The sequence below is a fragment of the Coturnix japonica genome, chromosome W (genome assembly GCF_054131305.1).
Source record: "Coturnix japonica strain WE chromosome W, WE-NBRP24, whole genome shotgun sequence".
Classification (NCBI taxonomy): Eukaryota; Metazoa; Chordata; class Aves; order Galliformes; family Phasianidae; genus Coturnix; species Coturnix japonica.
The window spans coordinates 5,267,128-5,283,701 of record NC_140701.1 but is presented as its reverse complement, the minus strand read 5'-3'; the positions used below and the strand labels follow the sequence as shown (position 1 = coordinate 5,283,701).

At 45.8% G+C, this 16,574-nt stretch overlaps 1 protein-coding gene and 2 long non-coding RNA genes across 3 annotated transcripts; all 3 read left to right on the top strand.

Moving 5' to 3' along the window:
* The first annotated feature begins 4,615 nt into the window (after nucleotides 1-4,615).
* LOC146754352 (uncharacterized) lies at nucleotides 4,616-6,592 on the top strand. Its single transcript, XR_014939053.1, has 5 exons — nucleotides 4,616-4,702; nucleotides 5,728-5,800; nucleotides 5,928-5,999; nucleotides 6,317-6,439; nucleotides 6,552-6,592. It is a non-coding gene; the product is annotated as an uncharacterized LOC146754352 (long non-coding RNA).
* Nucleotides 6,593-7,087: 495 nt separating this feature from the next.
* LOC146754351 (rho GTPase-activating protein 32-like) lies at nucleotides 7,088-9,996 on the top strand. The gene is made up of 8 exons (XM_085527535.1): nucleotides 7,088-7,103; nucleotides 7,166-7,309; nucleotides 7,727-7,829; nucleotides 7,990-8,122; nucleotides 8,615-8,694; nucleotides 8,802-8,909; nucleotides 9,176-9,315; nucleotides 9,800-9,996. The coding sequence occupies exons 1-8, from the start codon at nucleotides 7,088-7,090 to the stop codon at nucleotides 9,994-9,996; spliced, it is 921 nt and encodes a 306-aa protein (XP_085383661.1).
* Nucleotides 9,997-10,054: 58 nt separating this feature from the next.
* Nucleotides 10,055-11,232, top strand: LOC146754350 (uncharacterized). Its single transcript, XR_014939016.1, has 2 exons — nucleotides 10,055-10,499; nucleotides 10,722-11,232. It is a non-coding gene; the product is annotated as an uncharacterized LOC146754350 (long non-coding RNA).
* Nucleotides 11,233-16,574: the final 5,342 nt, after the last annotated feature.

Here is a 16,574-nt window from a genome sequence, read left to right as displayed (position 1 = left end):
TAGAGTGGTATATGTAGTCTACCTTGATTTCAGAAAGGTTTTTGATACTGTCCCCCATGACATCCTTATAACAAAGCTGAGGAAGTATGGGATAGATGAGTGGACAGTGAAGTGGGTCGTGAACTGTCTGACTGGCAGAGTGCAGAGGGTTGTCATTGGTGGTGCTGAGAGGGGATTTGATCCAGGTTTATAAATACCTGAGGTGTGGGGGCCATAGTGGCACGGCTGGTCTCTTTTCAGTAGTGCGTGGGGACAGGACTAGGGGTAATGGGCTGAAACTTGTGCATAGGAAGTTCCACATGAATGTGCACTATAACTTCTTTATGGTGAGGGTGACGGAGCACTGGAACAGGCTGCCCAGGGAGGTGGTGGAGTCTCCTTCTCTGGAGATATTCAAGACCCGCCTGAACACCTACCTGTGCAACGTGGTGTAGGGAGCCTGCATTGGCAGGGGGGTTGGACTCGATGATCTCTAGAGGTCCCTTCCAACCCCTACAATTCTGTGATTCTGTTGAAATGTGGGAATGCAAGAAAGAATATTCTGAGCAAAAGCTGTGGAGTGAGATAAATGGCATGAGAAAGCAAAGCTGATAACCAAGGAGGGCTCCAGAAGAGAAAATGAAGTCCAGTATGGCATATTTAGAGACAGGTGAAGAACCCTTGAGCTCACTGAGGAGTACTAGGATACTCTGGAATGTCTCTTGGGCTCCCTACAGCACACATACTTGCTCTGGGGCATGTCTGGATGTCTGTAGAGCTAATTGCGGGGCCCTGAGAAACCTCTGGGGCACATTAGGGGGCACTGGCTTCCATGTGAGTGTTCTCAGGTTCCCAGAAGTCAACAGGGAAGCCTTTGGAGACCCCTTGGGAAGACTCAGTGGGGCCCTAGAGTGATGTAGCAGCTTGTGTTGGTTGCATCTGCTTGGCAGGGAAGCGATTTCCCTGGTGGGAGCTGACTGACTGGGAGGTGATTTCCTTGGTTTAATTAATTTAATTACCTGGATTATAATTAAATAACACTGTTCAGCATTCAATCAAGATTATATTTTTCCAAAGTACTTCAGTCATGCATCTGTAGCAGCTTTCCTAAAATATATCGAGTTTATTTAAAATTCCAGTGATGCTCCTAAAGCACTTGAAGTGCATTTGAGGTGGGGAGTGACAAAACAGCTCTGAGAGAATCATCATCAAATCAGAACATTGGAACGGTAACTAATTGCAGAGATTCTGAAAAGAATATTCAAATTTTCAAATTACCTTTTTCTAAAGTTGTATTTCACCAAGTTTCATCAATATGCACACTGAAAAGCTGACTTGCTATGTTTCTTTTTATAAAAAATCATGTGTTACAATTGAGAAAAGAAGGTATAGCATGTAACATTCTCCAAGTAAAGTGCAAAAAACATTTCTTCACAGTTCCAATTAATGTCTTATGTCTGTGAAAGGTAATGAGATGGGAGAGATTCTGGGGTCTGAGTCCTTCAACTGTCTCCTGATAAGACTGTCGTGAGAGCTAACTGATAATATGGTTAAAGTGAATAGCAACCTTCTACTTGAACCTTGAAGCACTGAGAATTTCTCTTAAAAATAAGTAAAAGGAGGAACCATTTGACACAAATGTGAGAACTACCCAAAGCACTGGGGTAGTGTTGGAAATGGGCATCTCACTACAGCTTGTTCCATTAACAGTAAATCAGGAATGATCTGTTGAGGGAACTGTGGGAGCAAATATCCTCTAAGTATAAGCTGCAGGGGTGGCCTTCACATCATCTAGCTGTACAACAAATTCCTATCTAGAACATGTGCATCTGAGAGCATCATCTGAGGCTCCCAGTGTGATCAGTGGAGAGAAAGAAGAGGCAGTTTTCAGACATGGTTCATCATCCTCAATGGGGTAGATTTAAGAGAGAATTAATGGTGCCTGGAATTCTATTGTCTGTACTTTACAGATTACTGCTGGCTGTAGGATGGCGTCTGTTGCAAGTGCCTCTCTAACTTATCTCCAGCATGTAGATGCGTGTATTTTGAGAGAGGCATCCTACCCTAAGTGTATGTTACTCAAAAAGCATGTTTTCTTTCAGAAAAACCTACTGAGGTAACAAAACAGCTGGAGGATAAGACAGCAGCAGTAGGGCTGAGCTGTGAGCTGTCGAAACCTGATGTGAGCATCAGGTGGTACAAGGATGGCAAAGCAATCAGAAAAAGCCAGAAGTACGACTTGCAGCAGGAGGGAACGAGGGCCATTCTGATCATCCATGACTCTACTGCCAAGGCCAGCGGGGAGTACACCTGTGAGACAGAGGACTCTGAAACAAAAGCCAGGGTCACTGTGCAAGGTGAGTTGAAAAGCACACCGGGGATGGCATGTAGAGAAGTCGAGGTAAATATCTGCAGCTTGTGGGTGATGTTTTTCTCTTCTGTTTCCTTGAGCGGGATCAATTCTTAGTTTTCAGAAAATATGGTGGATAAAAATATTTTAGTTAAAATAATCTCTAAACTGAATGATAAATGGCATGAGAAAGCAAAGCTGAGAACTAAGGAAGGCTCCAGAAGAGAAAACAAAGTCCAGTATGGCATATTTAGAGACAGGTGAAGAACCCTTGAGCTCACTGAGGAGTACTAGGATACTCTGGAATGTCTCTTGGGCTCCCTACAGCACACATACTTGCTCTGGGGCATGTCTGGATGTCTGTAGAGCTAATTGCGGGGCCCTGAGAAACCTCTGGGGCACATTAGGGGGCACTGGCTTCCATGTGAGTGTTCTCCGGTTCCCAGAAGTCAACAGGGAAGCCTTTGGAGACCCCTTGGGAAGACTCAGTGGGGCCCTAGAGTGATGTAGCAGCTTGTGTTGGTTGCATCTGCTTGGCAGGGAAGCGATTTCCCTGGTGGGAGCTGACTGACTGGGAGGTGATTTCCTTGGTTTAATTAATTTAATTACCTGGATTATAATTAAATAACACTGTTCAGCATTCAATCAAGATTATATTTTTCCAAAGTACTTCAGTCATGCATCTGTAGCAGCTTTCCTAAAATATATCGAGTTTATTTAAAATTCCAGTGATGCTCCTAAAGCACTTGAAGTGCATTTGAGGTGGGGAGGGACAAAACAGCTCTGAGAGAATCATCATCAAATCAGAACATTGGAACGGTAACTAACAGCAGAGATTCTGATAAGAATATTTAAATTTTCAAATTACCTTTTTCTAAAGTTGTATTTCACCAAGTTTCATCAACACTTGGTGAAAACACTGAAAAGCTGACTTGCTATGTTTCTTTTTATAAAAAATCATGTGTTACAATTGAGAAAAGAAGGTATAGCATGTAACATTCTCCAAGTAAAGTGCAAAAAACATTTCTTCACAGTTCCAATTAATGTCTTATGTTTTGTTCAGACTCACTAAATGATGTATTTCAGGGTACATCACATGGGAATATAAGAAGACTATTCAGAACAGGAGCTGCAGAGCAAGATGAACGGCATGAGAAGGTAAGGCCGGGAACCAAGGACACAGCTTTTGTGTCACTCAGCCACCTGTGGCAGAGGTCAGGATTTCAGCAGGGATTTCTGCAGACGTTCCTTGAACACCACCAGGGTGGGTGACTCCACCACCTCCCTGGGCAGTCCATTCCAGTGCCTGGCCACCCTTTCTGAGAAGTAATATTTCCTAATGTCCAGCCTGAACCTCCCCTGCCGCAGCTTGAAACCATTCCCTCTAGTTCTATCAGTAATGACACGAGAGAAGAGGTCGACCCCCAGCTCACTGCAACCTCCCTTCAGGAAGTTATAGAGAGCAATGAGGTCTCCCCTGAGCCATCTCTTCTCCAGGCTGGACATTCCCATCTCCTGCAGCCTCTCCTCATATGGCCACATTGTGCTCCAGACCCCTCACCAGCTTTGTTGCCCTTCTTTGAACACGTTCCAATGCCTCAGTGTGTTTTTTGCAGTGAGGGGCCACAAACTGGACAGAGAATTCGAGTTGTGGCCTCACCAGTGCTGAGTACAGGGGGACAGTCACCTCTCTGCCCCTGCTGGCGTCACTGTTTCTGATGCAAAATGCATGTAAGTGTCACATGTGTGACATCCTTTTTGATGGAGTTCTGTGACTGGAGTTCAATGGATTTGAGAGCTGACTTGAAGCCTGTGGGCATCACCCAGGAGTTGGGGTGAGAGGATGAGGCGTAGGAACAGGAACCTCTTTGGTCGTTATTAACTCCCAACTTTTTGGTCAGGATTTGTGTGTTATTTTTATCATTTAAAGAACAGAGTCATTGTGCAGCTTGTGAATGAATTGATTCACGCCTGCTGATTGGTGCTGTTCTCTACAGGGAGCTGCAATGGAAATGGACACTTGTGGTCCACTGTCCAGCCCCCTCCCGTGTTGGATTTTCTGGGCTTTGAGACACGTCTTCCAGATGCACTTTGTGTTATTTCTGATGTGTTGACCTGTTGAGCTCCAGCCCCAAATGAGGATTCAAGTACTACCACAGCAGTCCATTGGGACTGTAGTATTTCTTGCTAATCAGAATTCGTGTGCACCCGTGTCTTTCGTCTGCACAAAGGATCTTGCAATCATCTCTGTCTGTGTTTCTTTTAGACCCAGAGATGGAACAGAGAGGAACACAGACTTGGGTGGATCTTCATTCAGGAGCAGGGACACGTCATGCTCATCTGAGGTGTCTGGCTGACAACAAGAGCAGAGAGGTAAGTTTCATAGGGTCGCGTGCCCATTTTATTTTATTTTTAATTCATGATGCATAGAGGCGTTCCCCAGACAAAGTGAGCATTTCTCAACTGGACTTTCTAGAAATGAGCTAGGCAGTGAAAATGGGTTTGAAGCATTCCTAAGAGCCCCGCAAAAGAATGCTGAGAGTTAATCTGGCACCCTCCTTTGGAAACGTCCGGATAGAATTCCAAGCCCACACTGAGTCCTGGAATGTTGTGGTGCCGTGTTGGAATCAGATGTGACCATGTGGTCTTGGCTCCCCGCCTTGTGGGGGGTCATGGTGGACCAGGCTGTTGGCCGTTGGTGATGTCATAAGCGGCTGGAATTAGGGGAGGAGCGGTGCGTTCTGTGTTCCTTTGTGGGTGAGCTAGTGGTCGGAGTGGTTGGTTGTCTTCTTGTTCTTGTGCCTTTAGTGCTGTTAGTTAGTGCTTTTAGTTAGTGCCGTTAGTTAGTGTCGTTACTTAGAGTCGTTAGTTAGTTAGTGATTTTAGTTAGTTAGTGACTTTAGTTAGTTAGTGATTTTAGTTAGTTAGTGACTTTAGTTAGTTAGTGATTTTAGTTAGTTAGTGACTTTAGTTAGTGACTTTTGTGCCTTTTTCTTCACAACGTCGTGCGCAGCAGCTTGTAGGTAAGCTGAACCAGCATGGGATGGATGGGTGGGCAGTGAGGTGTTGAGAACTGCTGGCTGTCGGAGCTCACAGCACCGTATTGCTTACTCTTGACCATCAGACGTAATTTTCCCTCAGTACACACGTTCCAAAGGGGGTATCTGTAAAGGTGGCACCTTTCCCGTGCTTCTTCCATTGTCTTCTTTGCTCAATTTTGGAAGCATCGTAAAGTTGCTGGGCGGACAGGCATCATGTAGCCTGAGACTCAGCATGTCTTGCAGGAAGTGGATAGGATGGTTGTGCTGTGTGTGTTATTCCATGGATGTCTTAGCCCTGCTCACTGACCTGCTCTTTCTCTCTCCTCTCCTCACCCTCTGCCCACTGCCTCGGTGCAGCTTTTGCTCCCATTCGATCTGAGCAAAGCGACAAGGAACTGCTGCAGATAGCTTGAGGTGATCTCACTGCCAGGTACGTGCCATGATTTGTCCCCCCGCATGGTTTTGCTGCAGGGTATGCACGGGTAGTTCTGAGGAAGTCTGTCCATACTGTGCTGTTTGAATAGAGAAAACAGAAGTGTGTTTCTGCTCTGTTCCAGCTGTTCACACTTGCTGTGATGGGCGTCGCGTGCAGTGGGATCAGCCGTGAGCCTGAGGTGGCGGCGACGGAGGTACAGTATGAAGCTCTGGCTGGTCTTTTTTCCGTGTTGAGCCAGCAGAGGGAGCTGCAGGTGTACTCTCCTGCAGTAAAGAATGGGCCCAAAAGGGCCTGGCCAACTTTCTGTGCCAGTGCCATTGCTGATTAGTCTGTGTTGAGAGAGATGCATCTTTGCATGGCCTGGAAATGCAAAATAGCAGCTCCTTCTGAAGTGCTGATTATAAGGACGGAGCGCATTTGCTGCAGCTTTCTCTGCAGATGTGCTCCTCACTTTGAAATCCTCCTGGTTTGTCCTCATCTCCTGACCACGGCCTGTGCTCTGTTTTGCAGGCTGATAACATGCGGAAGCCGCAGCTGGAGCGTGCTGTGTCATCTTTAAACGTACCAGCGGTTGCGGCGGCCCATGTTATTAAGAGCCACGTCGCCCAGGGGCCGGATGAGCTCTCCCTTGAGGTAAGCAGTTACAGCTGTTCCTTGTTGTCATGCATAGAAGAAGGCAGTCATTTGAGCTGTGTTTTCCTACCAGATTTGCTGAATGTGGGATTGACGTTTCAATCTCTTGCAGGTTGGAGATCTGGTGAGCATTATCGATATGCCACCAAAGGAGGTGAGCCCCTTTTGGAGAGGCAAGCGTGGCTTTGAGGTAGGTACACGTTTCCGACTAGAGAGCACAACTTGACTAGAGTCGGGAATCTCAGGTTGGAGGTGCTCTGCCTGCACAGGATGGCTTCTGGACGCAAACAGTTGCCCTGTGTCGGTGTCAGAGGACCTTCCCTTTGGCTCTGGGCTCGCGCTAATGCCCACCTGTCTTTTTGTTCTTGTTACAGGTTGGACTTTTCCCTGGTGAGTGCGTTGAACTCATCAGGGGAAAAGTTCCTGAGTCCCTGGTCAATTCCTTGCCAAAGCCTGGTACGTATGTTACATTTGGTAATGCGGGTTAGTAAAATGGGGTCAGAACGTGGCTTTCAGGGGGTTCCTTAATTCCCTAGTAGAGCAAGCTTAGCAAGAGTACTGCATTAAGCTCCTTGGTTACCTCCAGGGATAGGGAAAATCTGTTCTTGCGTGTCCTTGTTGGGAATGCTCTTCCCGTTGTTACATGCCATGTCGAATGCATTATGTTTGCCCGTGTCCAACCGAGCCAAGCCTGAAATGAACTGGTTTCTTTGTTTTGTTGCGCAGTGCCAAGGAGACGGGGCAAGCTCCTCCCCTTCCTTCGCTCCCTGGTGAAGGCCCGCCCCAGGAGAGCGACGGAGCCGGAGCCAAAGAAGGAAGGGGTGTTTGGGTGTGACCTGGGGGAGCACCTTCTCCGCTCTGGCCGTGATGGTAAGGAACAGCCCATTCCTGACATCTTCCTCCGTTGGGCATATAAAGTTGAAAGGGAGATCATATTTAGCAATTGTTTCAGCCTGAAAATGCAGGAAGCCTTCTGGCCACAAAGTGCATCCTGCATCCTTTTTGTAGCTCTTCTGGTCTTTCGATTCCTGAGGGAGCTATGATGGGACTTGCAGTGTCTGTGGCTTTGCCAGACTTACTTTCTCCAGGCTGTTGATATGTCGTGGCATTTCTGGAAAGCCAAGAACACATCTCTGTGCAGTTTCCTCACAGCTGTCTCTGCCAGCTTTCTCCTCTCTGGAGGAAGCAAGCGGTAGCCCGGCTGGGCTTAGTGGATGGGATGTGAGAAGGGCGCGGCCTGAAACAGGACTTAAGAAGCTGAGCTAACTGCTGGCTCTTGTTCTGTAGTCCCCCAGGTCCTGCAGAGCTGCGCTGACTTCATTGAGGAGCATGGTGTAGTGCAGGGGATATACCGCCTGTCCGGCGTCATGTCCAAGATCCAGCGACTACGGTAAGAGTGCTGCGACTGACACAGCTGTCAGTAGGGGCCCGTGCCATGCTGCGGGTGTTCAGAGGAACCCCTTCCTTTTCTTGACTGTTATTTGTGTGGCTTTGGACTTGTTTTCGTCTTTCTCAAAGCCCTCTGCCCAATTCTGTGTCCTTCTCTGCAGCCATGAATTTGATTCGGAGCAAGTTCCCGAGCTCAGCGTCCGAGAAATTCACAGCGTGAGCTCCCTGTGTAAAATGTATTTCAGGGAGCTCCCAAACCCTCTGTTAACCGACCAGCTGTATGACAAGTTCTTGGTAAGCTCAGGGCAGTGTCTTGGTAAAGATATGTACCTCTTCCCGGGGCGTCCTAGCTAGTGGTTGCAGCAGTGCCCCAGCTCTGAGGTCTTCTTTCTGTTAGCCCCATGAGGCATGTCTTTGCCGCATCCTGCCTCTCACTGATGGCACTTGTAGTGCCAGGAGGTGCTTATTTAAGGTATTCACAATGCTAGTGAGAAATCCCTTTCCTTTGTTGTTCCCCAGCTATTGGTAGAATGGGGTTAATAGTAAATTGTAGATGAATGCCTGCTGTGAGGAGCTGTGCTCCACAATCAGGCTGTAAAGACCTCAGAGTTTTCACTGCTTGGCCTTGATGGCACAGGCTGCGTGCTGCTGTGTTCCCCTGATGCCTCTTGGAAGGCATCGAGTCTGCCTCAGTGCTGACCACCAGCGCGCTGTTTCCATTGTTCCCAAACCTGTGGCAGCTCTCCAGCCTGACTGGTGTCTGAATCCCTTCCTGCCTTTTTCCAGGACGCTGTTGGTGCTGCAGAGGAGGAGCGGGTGCTCAGAATGAAGGATGCCATCCAGCAGCTGCCCGCTCCTCACTACAGGTCAGTGCTGCACTCGGTCTGCTGAGCTGGATGAAGTTATGTTTGTTTTGTGCACTGCAGCACGGCTTGCTTTTTGTTGCTGAACATCTGCCTCTCTTGTTTTCCAGGACTCTGCAGTACCTAATGAAACATCTGGCAAATCTGGCAGGGAACTGCTCCGTGACAAACATGGATGCTAAGAATTTAGCGATAGTGTGGGCTCCAAACCTCTTAAGGTAAACTTCTTTTTTCTGTTTCAACACGATGCTTCGTTCTGCTCTCCCCCAACCCCAGGGACACAATTTCGAGATGAGAGTTTCTACTCACTTGTTTTGCTGGGACTGCTGTGTCCCTGATCATCCAGGAGAATTTCATCAGTGGCATCGCTGTTTGCCCACTGCGGAAGTCTCCAGAGGCCAGTTTGACAGTTTTTGGCTACAGAAATTCAGACTTGGGGAAATGATCTTGGGGAAATGACTTGTAAGATCTGCCTTTTCTTCAGATCCCAGCAGAGCCAGTCAGCCTGCTCCAATAGTGAAGCTGCCTGCATGGAGCTGCAGACACAGACAGATGTTGTGGAGTTTATCATCAGCCACGCAGATGTTATCTTCTGCTCCGAATCTACACCAGCCGTGGGAGAGGGTGAGCATCTTCCTCCATTAGCTCGATGTTGATCTGAAACCTTGATCCAATTCTGGTCTTCTCCAAGACCTTTGAAAATTATTTTGCTGTCGAGGAGACAGCAGGCTTCCGGTGTTAGATTAGAATATGGCACCCTGTTGCTGGATCCTTAGTGTGTCCAAACCCAAACCTTACATGGAGAAAACTGTCCCTGCCGTTTAGGTGTTCTTCATGCAGGTGAAGTTTGATTGAAATGTGGCAGCAAAGCTTTCTGAGATCCCTGCCCCCTAGTTTTTCTAGGCTTTTTGTTTGCCTGTTTCGATACAGAGAGCTGCTCTTAATTATGACTGTGTCCTTTGCCACAAGCATACTTCTGAGCACACGGTTATTTTGAGCTCCTCTTCGGTGAGTGGCTCTGATATGCAAGTCTGACAGAAATGCAGAACTGGGATGGCTGTGCTGCTGTTTTCTGATCCTCCGTCTTACCTGTGGTTTTCCCTTGCAGGGCACAGTTCTCTGGCCGGGCCCAAGTCTGTGTCTCCTGCTACAAAGCTGCTCACACTGCAGGAGGCACAGGCTCAGAGAAGCGGCCAGAGAAGCTCTCCCACTGCTACGTGGAGCAGAGAGAGAGAAGTGGAGGAAGGCCCCGCAGCTGTACCAGGGACCTTCCACACGGTCATTGATCTTCCATCAAAAAGGTAAAGAGGACTTCCCATTCCAGCCCCTATCTTCATTGGTTGGGTGGGTTTTACTGGTTTAAATTTTGTCCATTATATATATATGAGCCTGCCAGCTCCTGTCCTGTCTGGCTGTGTAGCCTTTACTCACATGCTCTGCATCTTGATCGACATGGTTGAGAGGAATTTAGCCAGCAGGACTTGAAGGCTGAGCTGTAGGAATGGAAGCATCCTCTGCTGTTTGAAACAGAGCGTGTTTCTAAGCTGTGTTTAGGCAGAAAGCACACAGTGCCATGAACAGTCAACAATTGGCAAGGGCTCGGTGCAGCTCTTCCCTCACCCTGCACCACGACTGACAGCATGCTCTGTTTTCTCTCTCCAGACCAAGTTCTCCCAGTAAGAGGGCAGAGTCAGCAGCTGGCAGTTGGTGTTCATGCTTCTGCCTGCACAGACCATCCAGTGTGGCTGAACACCAACTGCAGAGCAGTGCCAGGGAGCCCTCTGAAGTAGAAGTCTTGGTCCTGGCAGGTAAGGGTGCAAATCCAGCTTTCAGAACACTGCTTCTCAGCAGCACAGGTTGGACAGGGCCCTGGGCAACCTGATCTAGTAAATGTGTATGTTTGGTGGCCCTGCTAGGCAGGGGGGTTGGAACTACATGATCCTTGAGGTCCCTTACAAACCAGGTCGTTCTGTGATTCTGTGATCTTGTGAATGTATGACACTAACCCCTGTGCATCTACTCCTTCCTAGGTGACTTGAGCCCTTGTCTACCCCGAACACACAGGGCATTTGATGATGGAGCATCCTGTGCTTCCCTCAATGGAGAGCTCATGGGAAGCACAGGATGCTGCAGTTCAGATGACAGCCTTCAATATGAAATCAGCGATGGAGAGAAGAACGTCATCGTTGTGCAAGCTTTAATTCATCCCATCCCTCCTGAAGCTGCTGACCTGAGCCTGCCAGACAACACAGGCACGAGCCCGGATTGTGACCCAGAGCCTTTCCAGAACAGCCCAGCCCAAGCGCAGCCCGAGTGCCCCAAAAGTGACACCACCATGCAGGCTCAGGTCAGCATCACTGAGGAGAAGCCAAGCATCTCGGAGGAGGGCGTAGAATCAGACCAAGAGACCCAAGCTCCGGGCAACAGCACGAGCTCAGAGTCACACTCATGATGACAAAAGCTCATGAATCCCATCTTTCCTCAAGACCTCACGCCCCCTCCTTTCTCCTATTGAATAAAGGCACGCTCGTGCTCAATCAACGCCTTGACTGCATTCCGAGTCTTCATTCGCAGAGATTGGGATGAGTGCAAGAAACATCAAGGCAGCTCAGCTTGCAATGCTCTGGCTGTGGGGTGCATGCAGGGACACTGTAACCATACAGGGAAAGGCTTCCACTGCTTCCTAAAGCTGTAGTCCAGCCCTGCTACTGCTCTGTGGCACAAAGCCCTGAGGGATGTTCCATATTGTTAACCTAAGTGAAGCCAGCTTCATGCACTGTGTTTTGTTGTTGCTGGGTGAGAGGGGGATGCACGTTGGTGAGAAGATGAGCATTGCTGGATCTGCCACGAGTGTCCCTTCTGCCTCTAAGAATATGTCCTAAGTAGGATGTGAACACTGCTGGCACTTCCTCATTGCACGTGCTTGGAGGATCTTCAGTTCTTGCACATTCAGGATGTCTGACAGTGACTACGAGGAAATTCTCAAGTACTAGGAATTACATGAAATAGTTGGAACGGGTAAGTGTCATCTTTGTACAGAAACAGCACGCCTAACAGTCTGTCTCACCACTCTAGAATTAATGTGAGAATAGATTGACAGCTCTTGTCAGTTCTCTAAGTCAGGTTTCATTCGTATAAACTTGAAATTGAATTTTTGAAACCAGTTGGAAATTGATGGTGCTGATTACCTCTTCCTCTAATTAAAGCATTACACACAGTGTATGCTAGGTACTCTGCTTTACCTGTAATATTATATTAGTGAAGAATTCACACTCAACTTTAAGCAACTGTGTTTTGAATTGTAGGTGGTTTTGCAAAGGTAAAATTTGGGCCGCTTAATTTTACTGGTGAAAAAGTTGCACTAAAAATCATGGAGAAAGTTACTTTAGGGGTAAGCCAAAAGGCATTTAAATATGATAATATCTTCTGTTGGAGTTGTGGAGTTCTCAAGAACACGGGGACAGGTGGGATGGTACATAGGAATGCAGCCTACTGGTCCCATTGCCTTTTGAAAGATGCTGTAGAGCTGGAAAAAGTTTAACAGAGCACCACAAATCTTGTTCCTCGTTGTTCAGAGGGCAGTATTCTCTGCCTTTAAAATGGAAAAAGTTATTACATCATTACATTACATTATTGCTACATTATTCCATTATTACAGCAACTTTACCAAAATGCCAATGAAAATGCTGAATGTTTTACTTTTCATTTTTCACAGCTCTGTTTCAGAATTTCTATGGAATTGATGTCAGTCATTGCTGAGTTGATGTTAAATTGTGTACTGTCCCATATGCCCTATCTCTGAAGATAGGGTCAGGCTGGACAGGGTGCTGAGCTACCTGACATAGCTGTAGATGCTCCTGCTCATTGCAGGGAGGTTGGACTAGATGACCTTTAAGGGTCTTTTTCAACTCAAATGACAGTATGATTTTACAATTCTACTTTTCATACTAGTAGCATCACTGCAATTATCCCCCTACTGAGCTGTCCTTAGCCCCTGGGCTCAGTAAAGAAATTACATCTGAAAACTAACATGTGATTAGGATAAATGTACAATGTTTCTTAGCTATCATTTACTGTGGATACTACAAACACATTTTCGGAATCTATTTAATGAAACAGTGTAATGGTATTTGACATTCTCAGTAATATATTTGCAGTGGTCCATGTCATTTATGTGCCTTGTCTCTGTTCTCAAAGTACAGGAAAACAAACAAACAAAAAAATTCATAGAGATTCTACGATTCTACAATTAACGATTCTACATTAATGGAAGTCATGGAGCAGCAGCTCAATGAATTACATAAAACAATCAAATGACGATTAAAATTTGCTTCTGAGTATAAACTTACTTAAAAAAAAAAATTAAAAGGTACACTTTCTGCCTATGTAAGATATAATGTTAAATGCCTCTAGAAGACTAAAATTAGCATTAATAAGGGGAAAAACTCAAGTGCTTCATTAAACTGCAAGAGCTTAGTTTTACATCTCAGATACAATGAAAAATATCATGAAACATATCCTGTTGGAGCAATTTGGAGGCACCATGCATGAGCCGGCATTGTTTCACTGTTTCATTTCTCACAAAGGGCCAAGTCTGCTTCACCATAGTACTGGAGAACAAATCTTGTTTATTCAAGATGTAGATGCAGAGTTGTTATTTTTGTTTGGTTGGGTTTTTTTTTTATTCCAAACATTCTCCTCAGCTTCTCCTTCCAGGTGGTACTCCTCTTCTCTGTGTTACTCTTGCAATAGCATTTGCTGGTCTGCACCCTTGGGCAGACAGTAGGGGTGCATTTTTTACTGCAGTAGATGGTTCTCTCCCCTGAAGTACTGTTTCCAAGTTAGTTTCCTTTCAGGAGATGTGTGTTTCACAGGCAGGACTGGCAGTTCTGTTTTGAACATTTGTGTTCCTGTCATATAATGAGAATAGTACAGCACAGGGGAGGCACAGTATTGTTGGATTTATGCAAATTTATGCAAGTCTGAGGATTAGAAAGGTCTTGCTGACAGGAAAACAAAGTTCCTGACAGAAGGAACTATGGTCTGTAGAAAGTTTAGTGAATGTGAAGCAACAATAAAGCAGGTAAAAACTTCATCAGATAAAGAATGCCAAAGGAGGGGAATTATAGCTTATTTTCCTCCCTGAAGTGGCAATTATATCAAAGTGGAGTTAGGAGTAGCACATAGCAGCGACTGCACACAGCAACTGCATACATGGGCATGTTCCATGCAACAGTGCCTCGAGGCAAACAGATTTGAATACCACAAGCAAGCTTGCTGATGCTAGTCCCCAAGTCAGATGTGGTACCTGGTATGTCACAGTAGTTAGCGATTTCATCGCTTGCTTTTATGGTCTCTTAAGGATGACTTGCCTCATGCTAAAACAGAAATTGATGCCATGAAGAACTGAAGTCATCAACATGTTTGCCCACTGGATCTTGTAAGAGAGACATCAAAGAAATATTTATAGTCTTAGAGGTAAGAAATAGTTTCTGCTTTCTGTGCTGTTGTTGTTACTTATCTTTCTCTGATACTCTCTAAATGCATTTTCAGATAACCTTATCTTACAGGGAAGCTGTTTGATTGCATTGTTTCTAAGGACCACCTTTCGGAAGAGGAAGCTCCAGTCTTTTTTTGACAGATTGTTTCAGCAGTTGCTTCTGTTTACAGTCAGGGTTATGTCCAGAGACCTCAAAGCAGTGAGCCTGAACTGCAGTCAGTCTTCCATAAATAATAATGAATGTGTTTTTATTTTTCTGTTGGGGGAGAGAGAAAGTTACAGTACTCCACTCCATTCCAGTGGATTGCAGGAGAGAATTAAAGGGGTAAAAAACAACACAAAGTAGAACACATGGGTTGAGATAGAATTATGTACTGAGATAGAGAAAAGGATAATAGTTATGATGAATGCAAAAGCAATTGCTCACCACCTACCAATCAGTGTCCAGTTAGCCTCCTAGTAGTGGAAGAGATTTACATGAAGTTCTACCCCCTTCAAAACTCCTTCCACAATATGTCATATAGTATGGAATATCCTTTGGCCAGTTTAAGTCAGCTGTCCTAGTTCTGTTCCTTCTCACTTCCTTGGGCTCTCAGCTGAGATTGACTGTGGCTCTGTACAACGCTGCCTGGCAGCAACTGTAAGCATCACTGCGCTATCTCCATTGTTTCTCTAGAATGAAACGTAGTATTATATCAGACACTGAAGAAAATAATTCAGTCCCAGCTGAAACTCAGACAATAACTTGTGCTTAGGATTCTTTCCCTACAGGAAATGTTAGATAATTATTGCTATTTGGTACTATGTTCTGTAGCTGAGTTGGATTTTGTTATCCTTGAAGAAGTATCTTCCTCTGGTAGGGGAGTAAAACATGATGCTCCTAATGAGCAGAGCAGAGACACAGATCTGATCTGAGTGTTGGTTTCACATTTTTGTGATGCTCTTTGCTGCAGTTTGTATCTAGAGAGAAGCCCTTGTGGTGTCAGTCTGTTGTGTAACCTGCTCTAGTTTTATGCCTCAAGGAAGAGTGATCCTTTAAACAAATGGTGGCTGTACAGAGGGTATGGGGTGAGATGCATTCCTCTGGCCCCATCCAATGGATTTTCTGTCACTGAAGTCTTGAAGCACAGGTTGGATACTGGAAGGCTTGAATATTTCCTCATCAATTGGTTAGAGCTTTGCATTTGTAAGCTGCTGGTATCTCTCAGTAAATCAAATCACTACAGCACGAGCATTTTCCTAGGCATCTTATGAAATCCCTCTATCTAAGGCTACTGGAAGGCACTCTGAACAAACATCTTTCTCCCCAGCTTCTCTTCTCTGAGTGGGAGCTTCAGCCCCCTGCACAGGCTGGAGGTCATCCACAGAGTTTGTTTCAGGTTGTTATCCTTCCTGGCCAAAAAGCAGATACAGTATTGTAGATGTGGTCCAGTGAGTGTTGAAGCAGGAATGACTTGTCCTGGTCTGGTTGTGCTGCTTTTTAATGCAGCTGATGATCTTGTTGTACTTCTTTTCTGTCAGAGCACACTGCTGGCTTGCATTCAGCCTGTGGTCTCTCACCACTTGTCCTCCTAGTCCCCAGGTCCTTTCCAACAGATACAAGCTAGTATTTCCCACCTGGGATATTGGAAGATGGGTACTTGCCAGCAGTCAGTGAAGATCTCTGAGACAGCGAGAGCGAGCGAGCTTTGAGTAGACTGGGAACCACTGTCCACAGCAGGAAAGAAGAGAAGAGAAAAGATGTTTCCTTGGGCACTTGGGTGGAAATCATTCCTGACTGCTTTCTCATCCACCGGGAAAATCTGCTGATTGACAATTTGAAGCTGATGGACTTTGGACTCTGTGCAAAGCTAAAGGATGTGTTAAATCAAATACAGTGTGCCCCCAAGTAATGCATGTTTGAGCACCGTATGCAACAGGGGCTTGTCCAAACAAACACCCTAAAATCAAGCTGTTTCTGTGGCTGACATGTCATTGCATCTTGTTTGTAATGGCCTGAACTGTGTGAGAGTGGTTAACAGATTGATCAGATGCACAGTTAGATTAATTTCTCTAGCTAGACTCCCTGTTTTCGTAGTCTAAGCTGTAGATAATCTTGTAGGTTTATCACCTGTCCTATGGAAGGCTCTGTAATAGGAGCATGGGGTTGGTGTGCCTAAGGAACCTTCTAAGGAACTGTATGTAGGATGAGATTGTGGATAGAATAAAATGACTTTTGCAGGTGAAATATGGATCCTGTGATTGCATATGCTTGAAATGAATTGTTTCTTGATCTTAAAACAGATTTCCAGAATCCTTTATTAACATGTAAGATGGGTGCTGGTAAGAAAGAATGGGAAGACTGCCATACTGATTCCAAAAGAATTACTTTTGAACCTCAAAT

Excerpts from the sequence above, each read along its gene's own strand:
- LOC146754351 (XM_085527535.1), top strand. Across the intron at positions 7,830-7,989 it reads TCCAAGATCCAGCGACTACG|CCATGAATTTGATTCGGAGC; the intron begins GTAAGAGTGCTG and ends CCTTCTCTGCAG. Across the intron at positions 8,695-8,801 it reads CTGCCCGCTCCTCACTACAG|GACTCTGCAGTACCTAATGA; the intron begins GTCAGTGCTGCA and ends CTTGTTTTCCAG.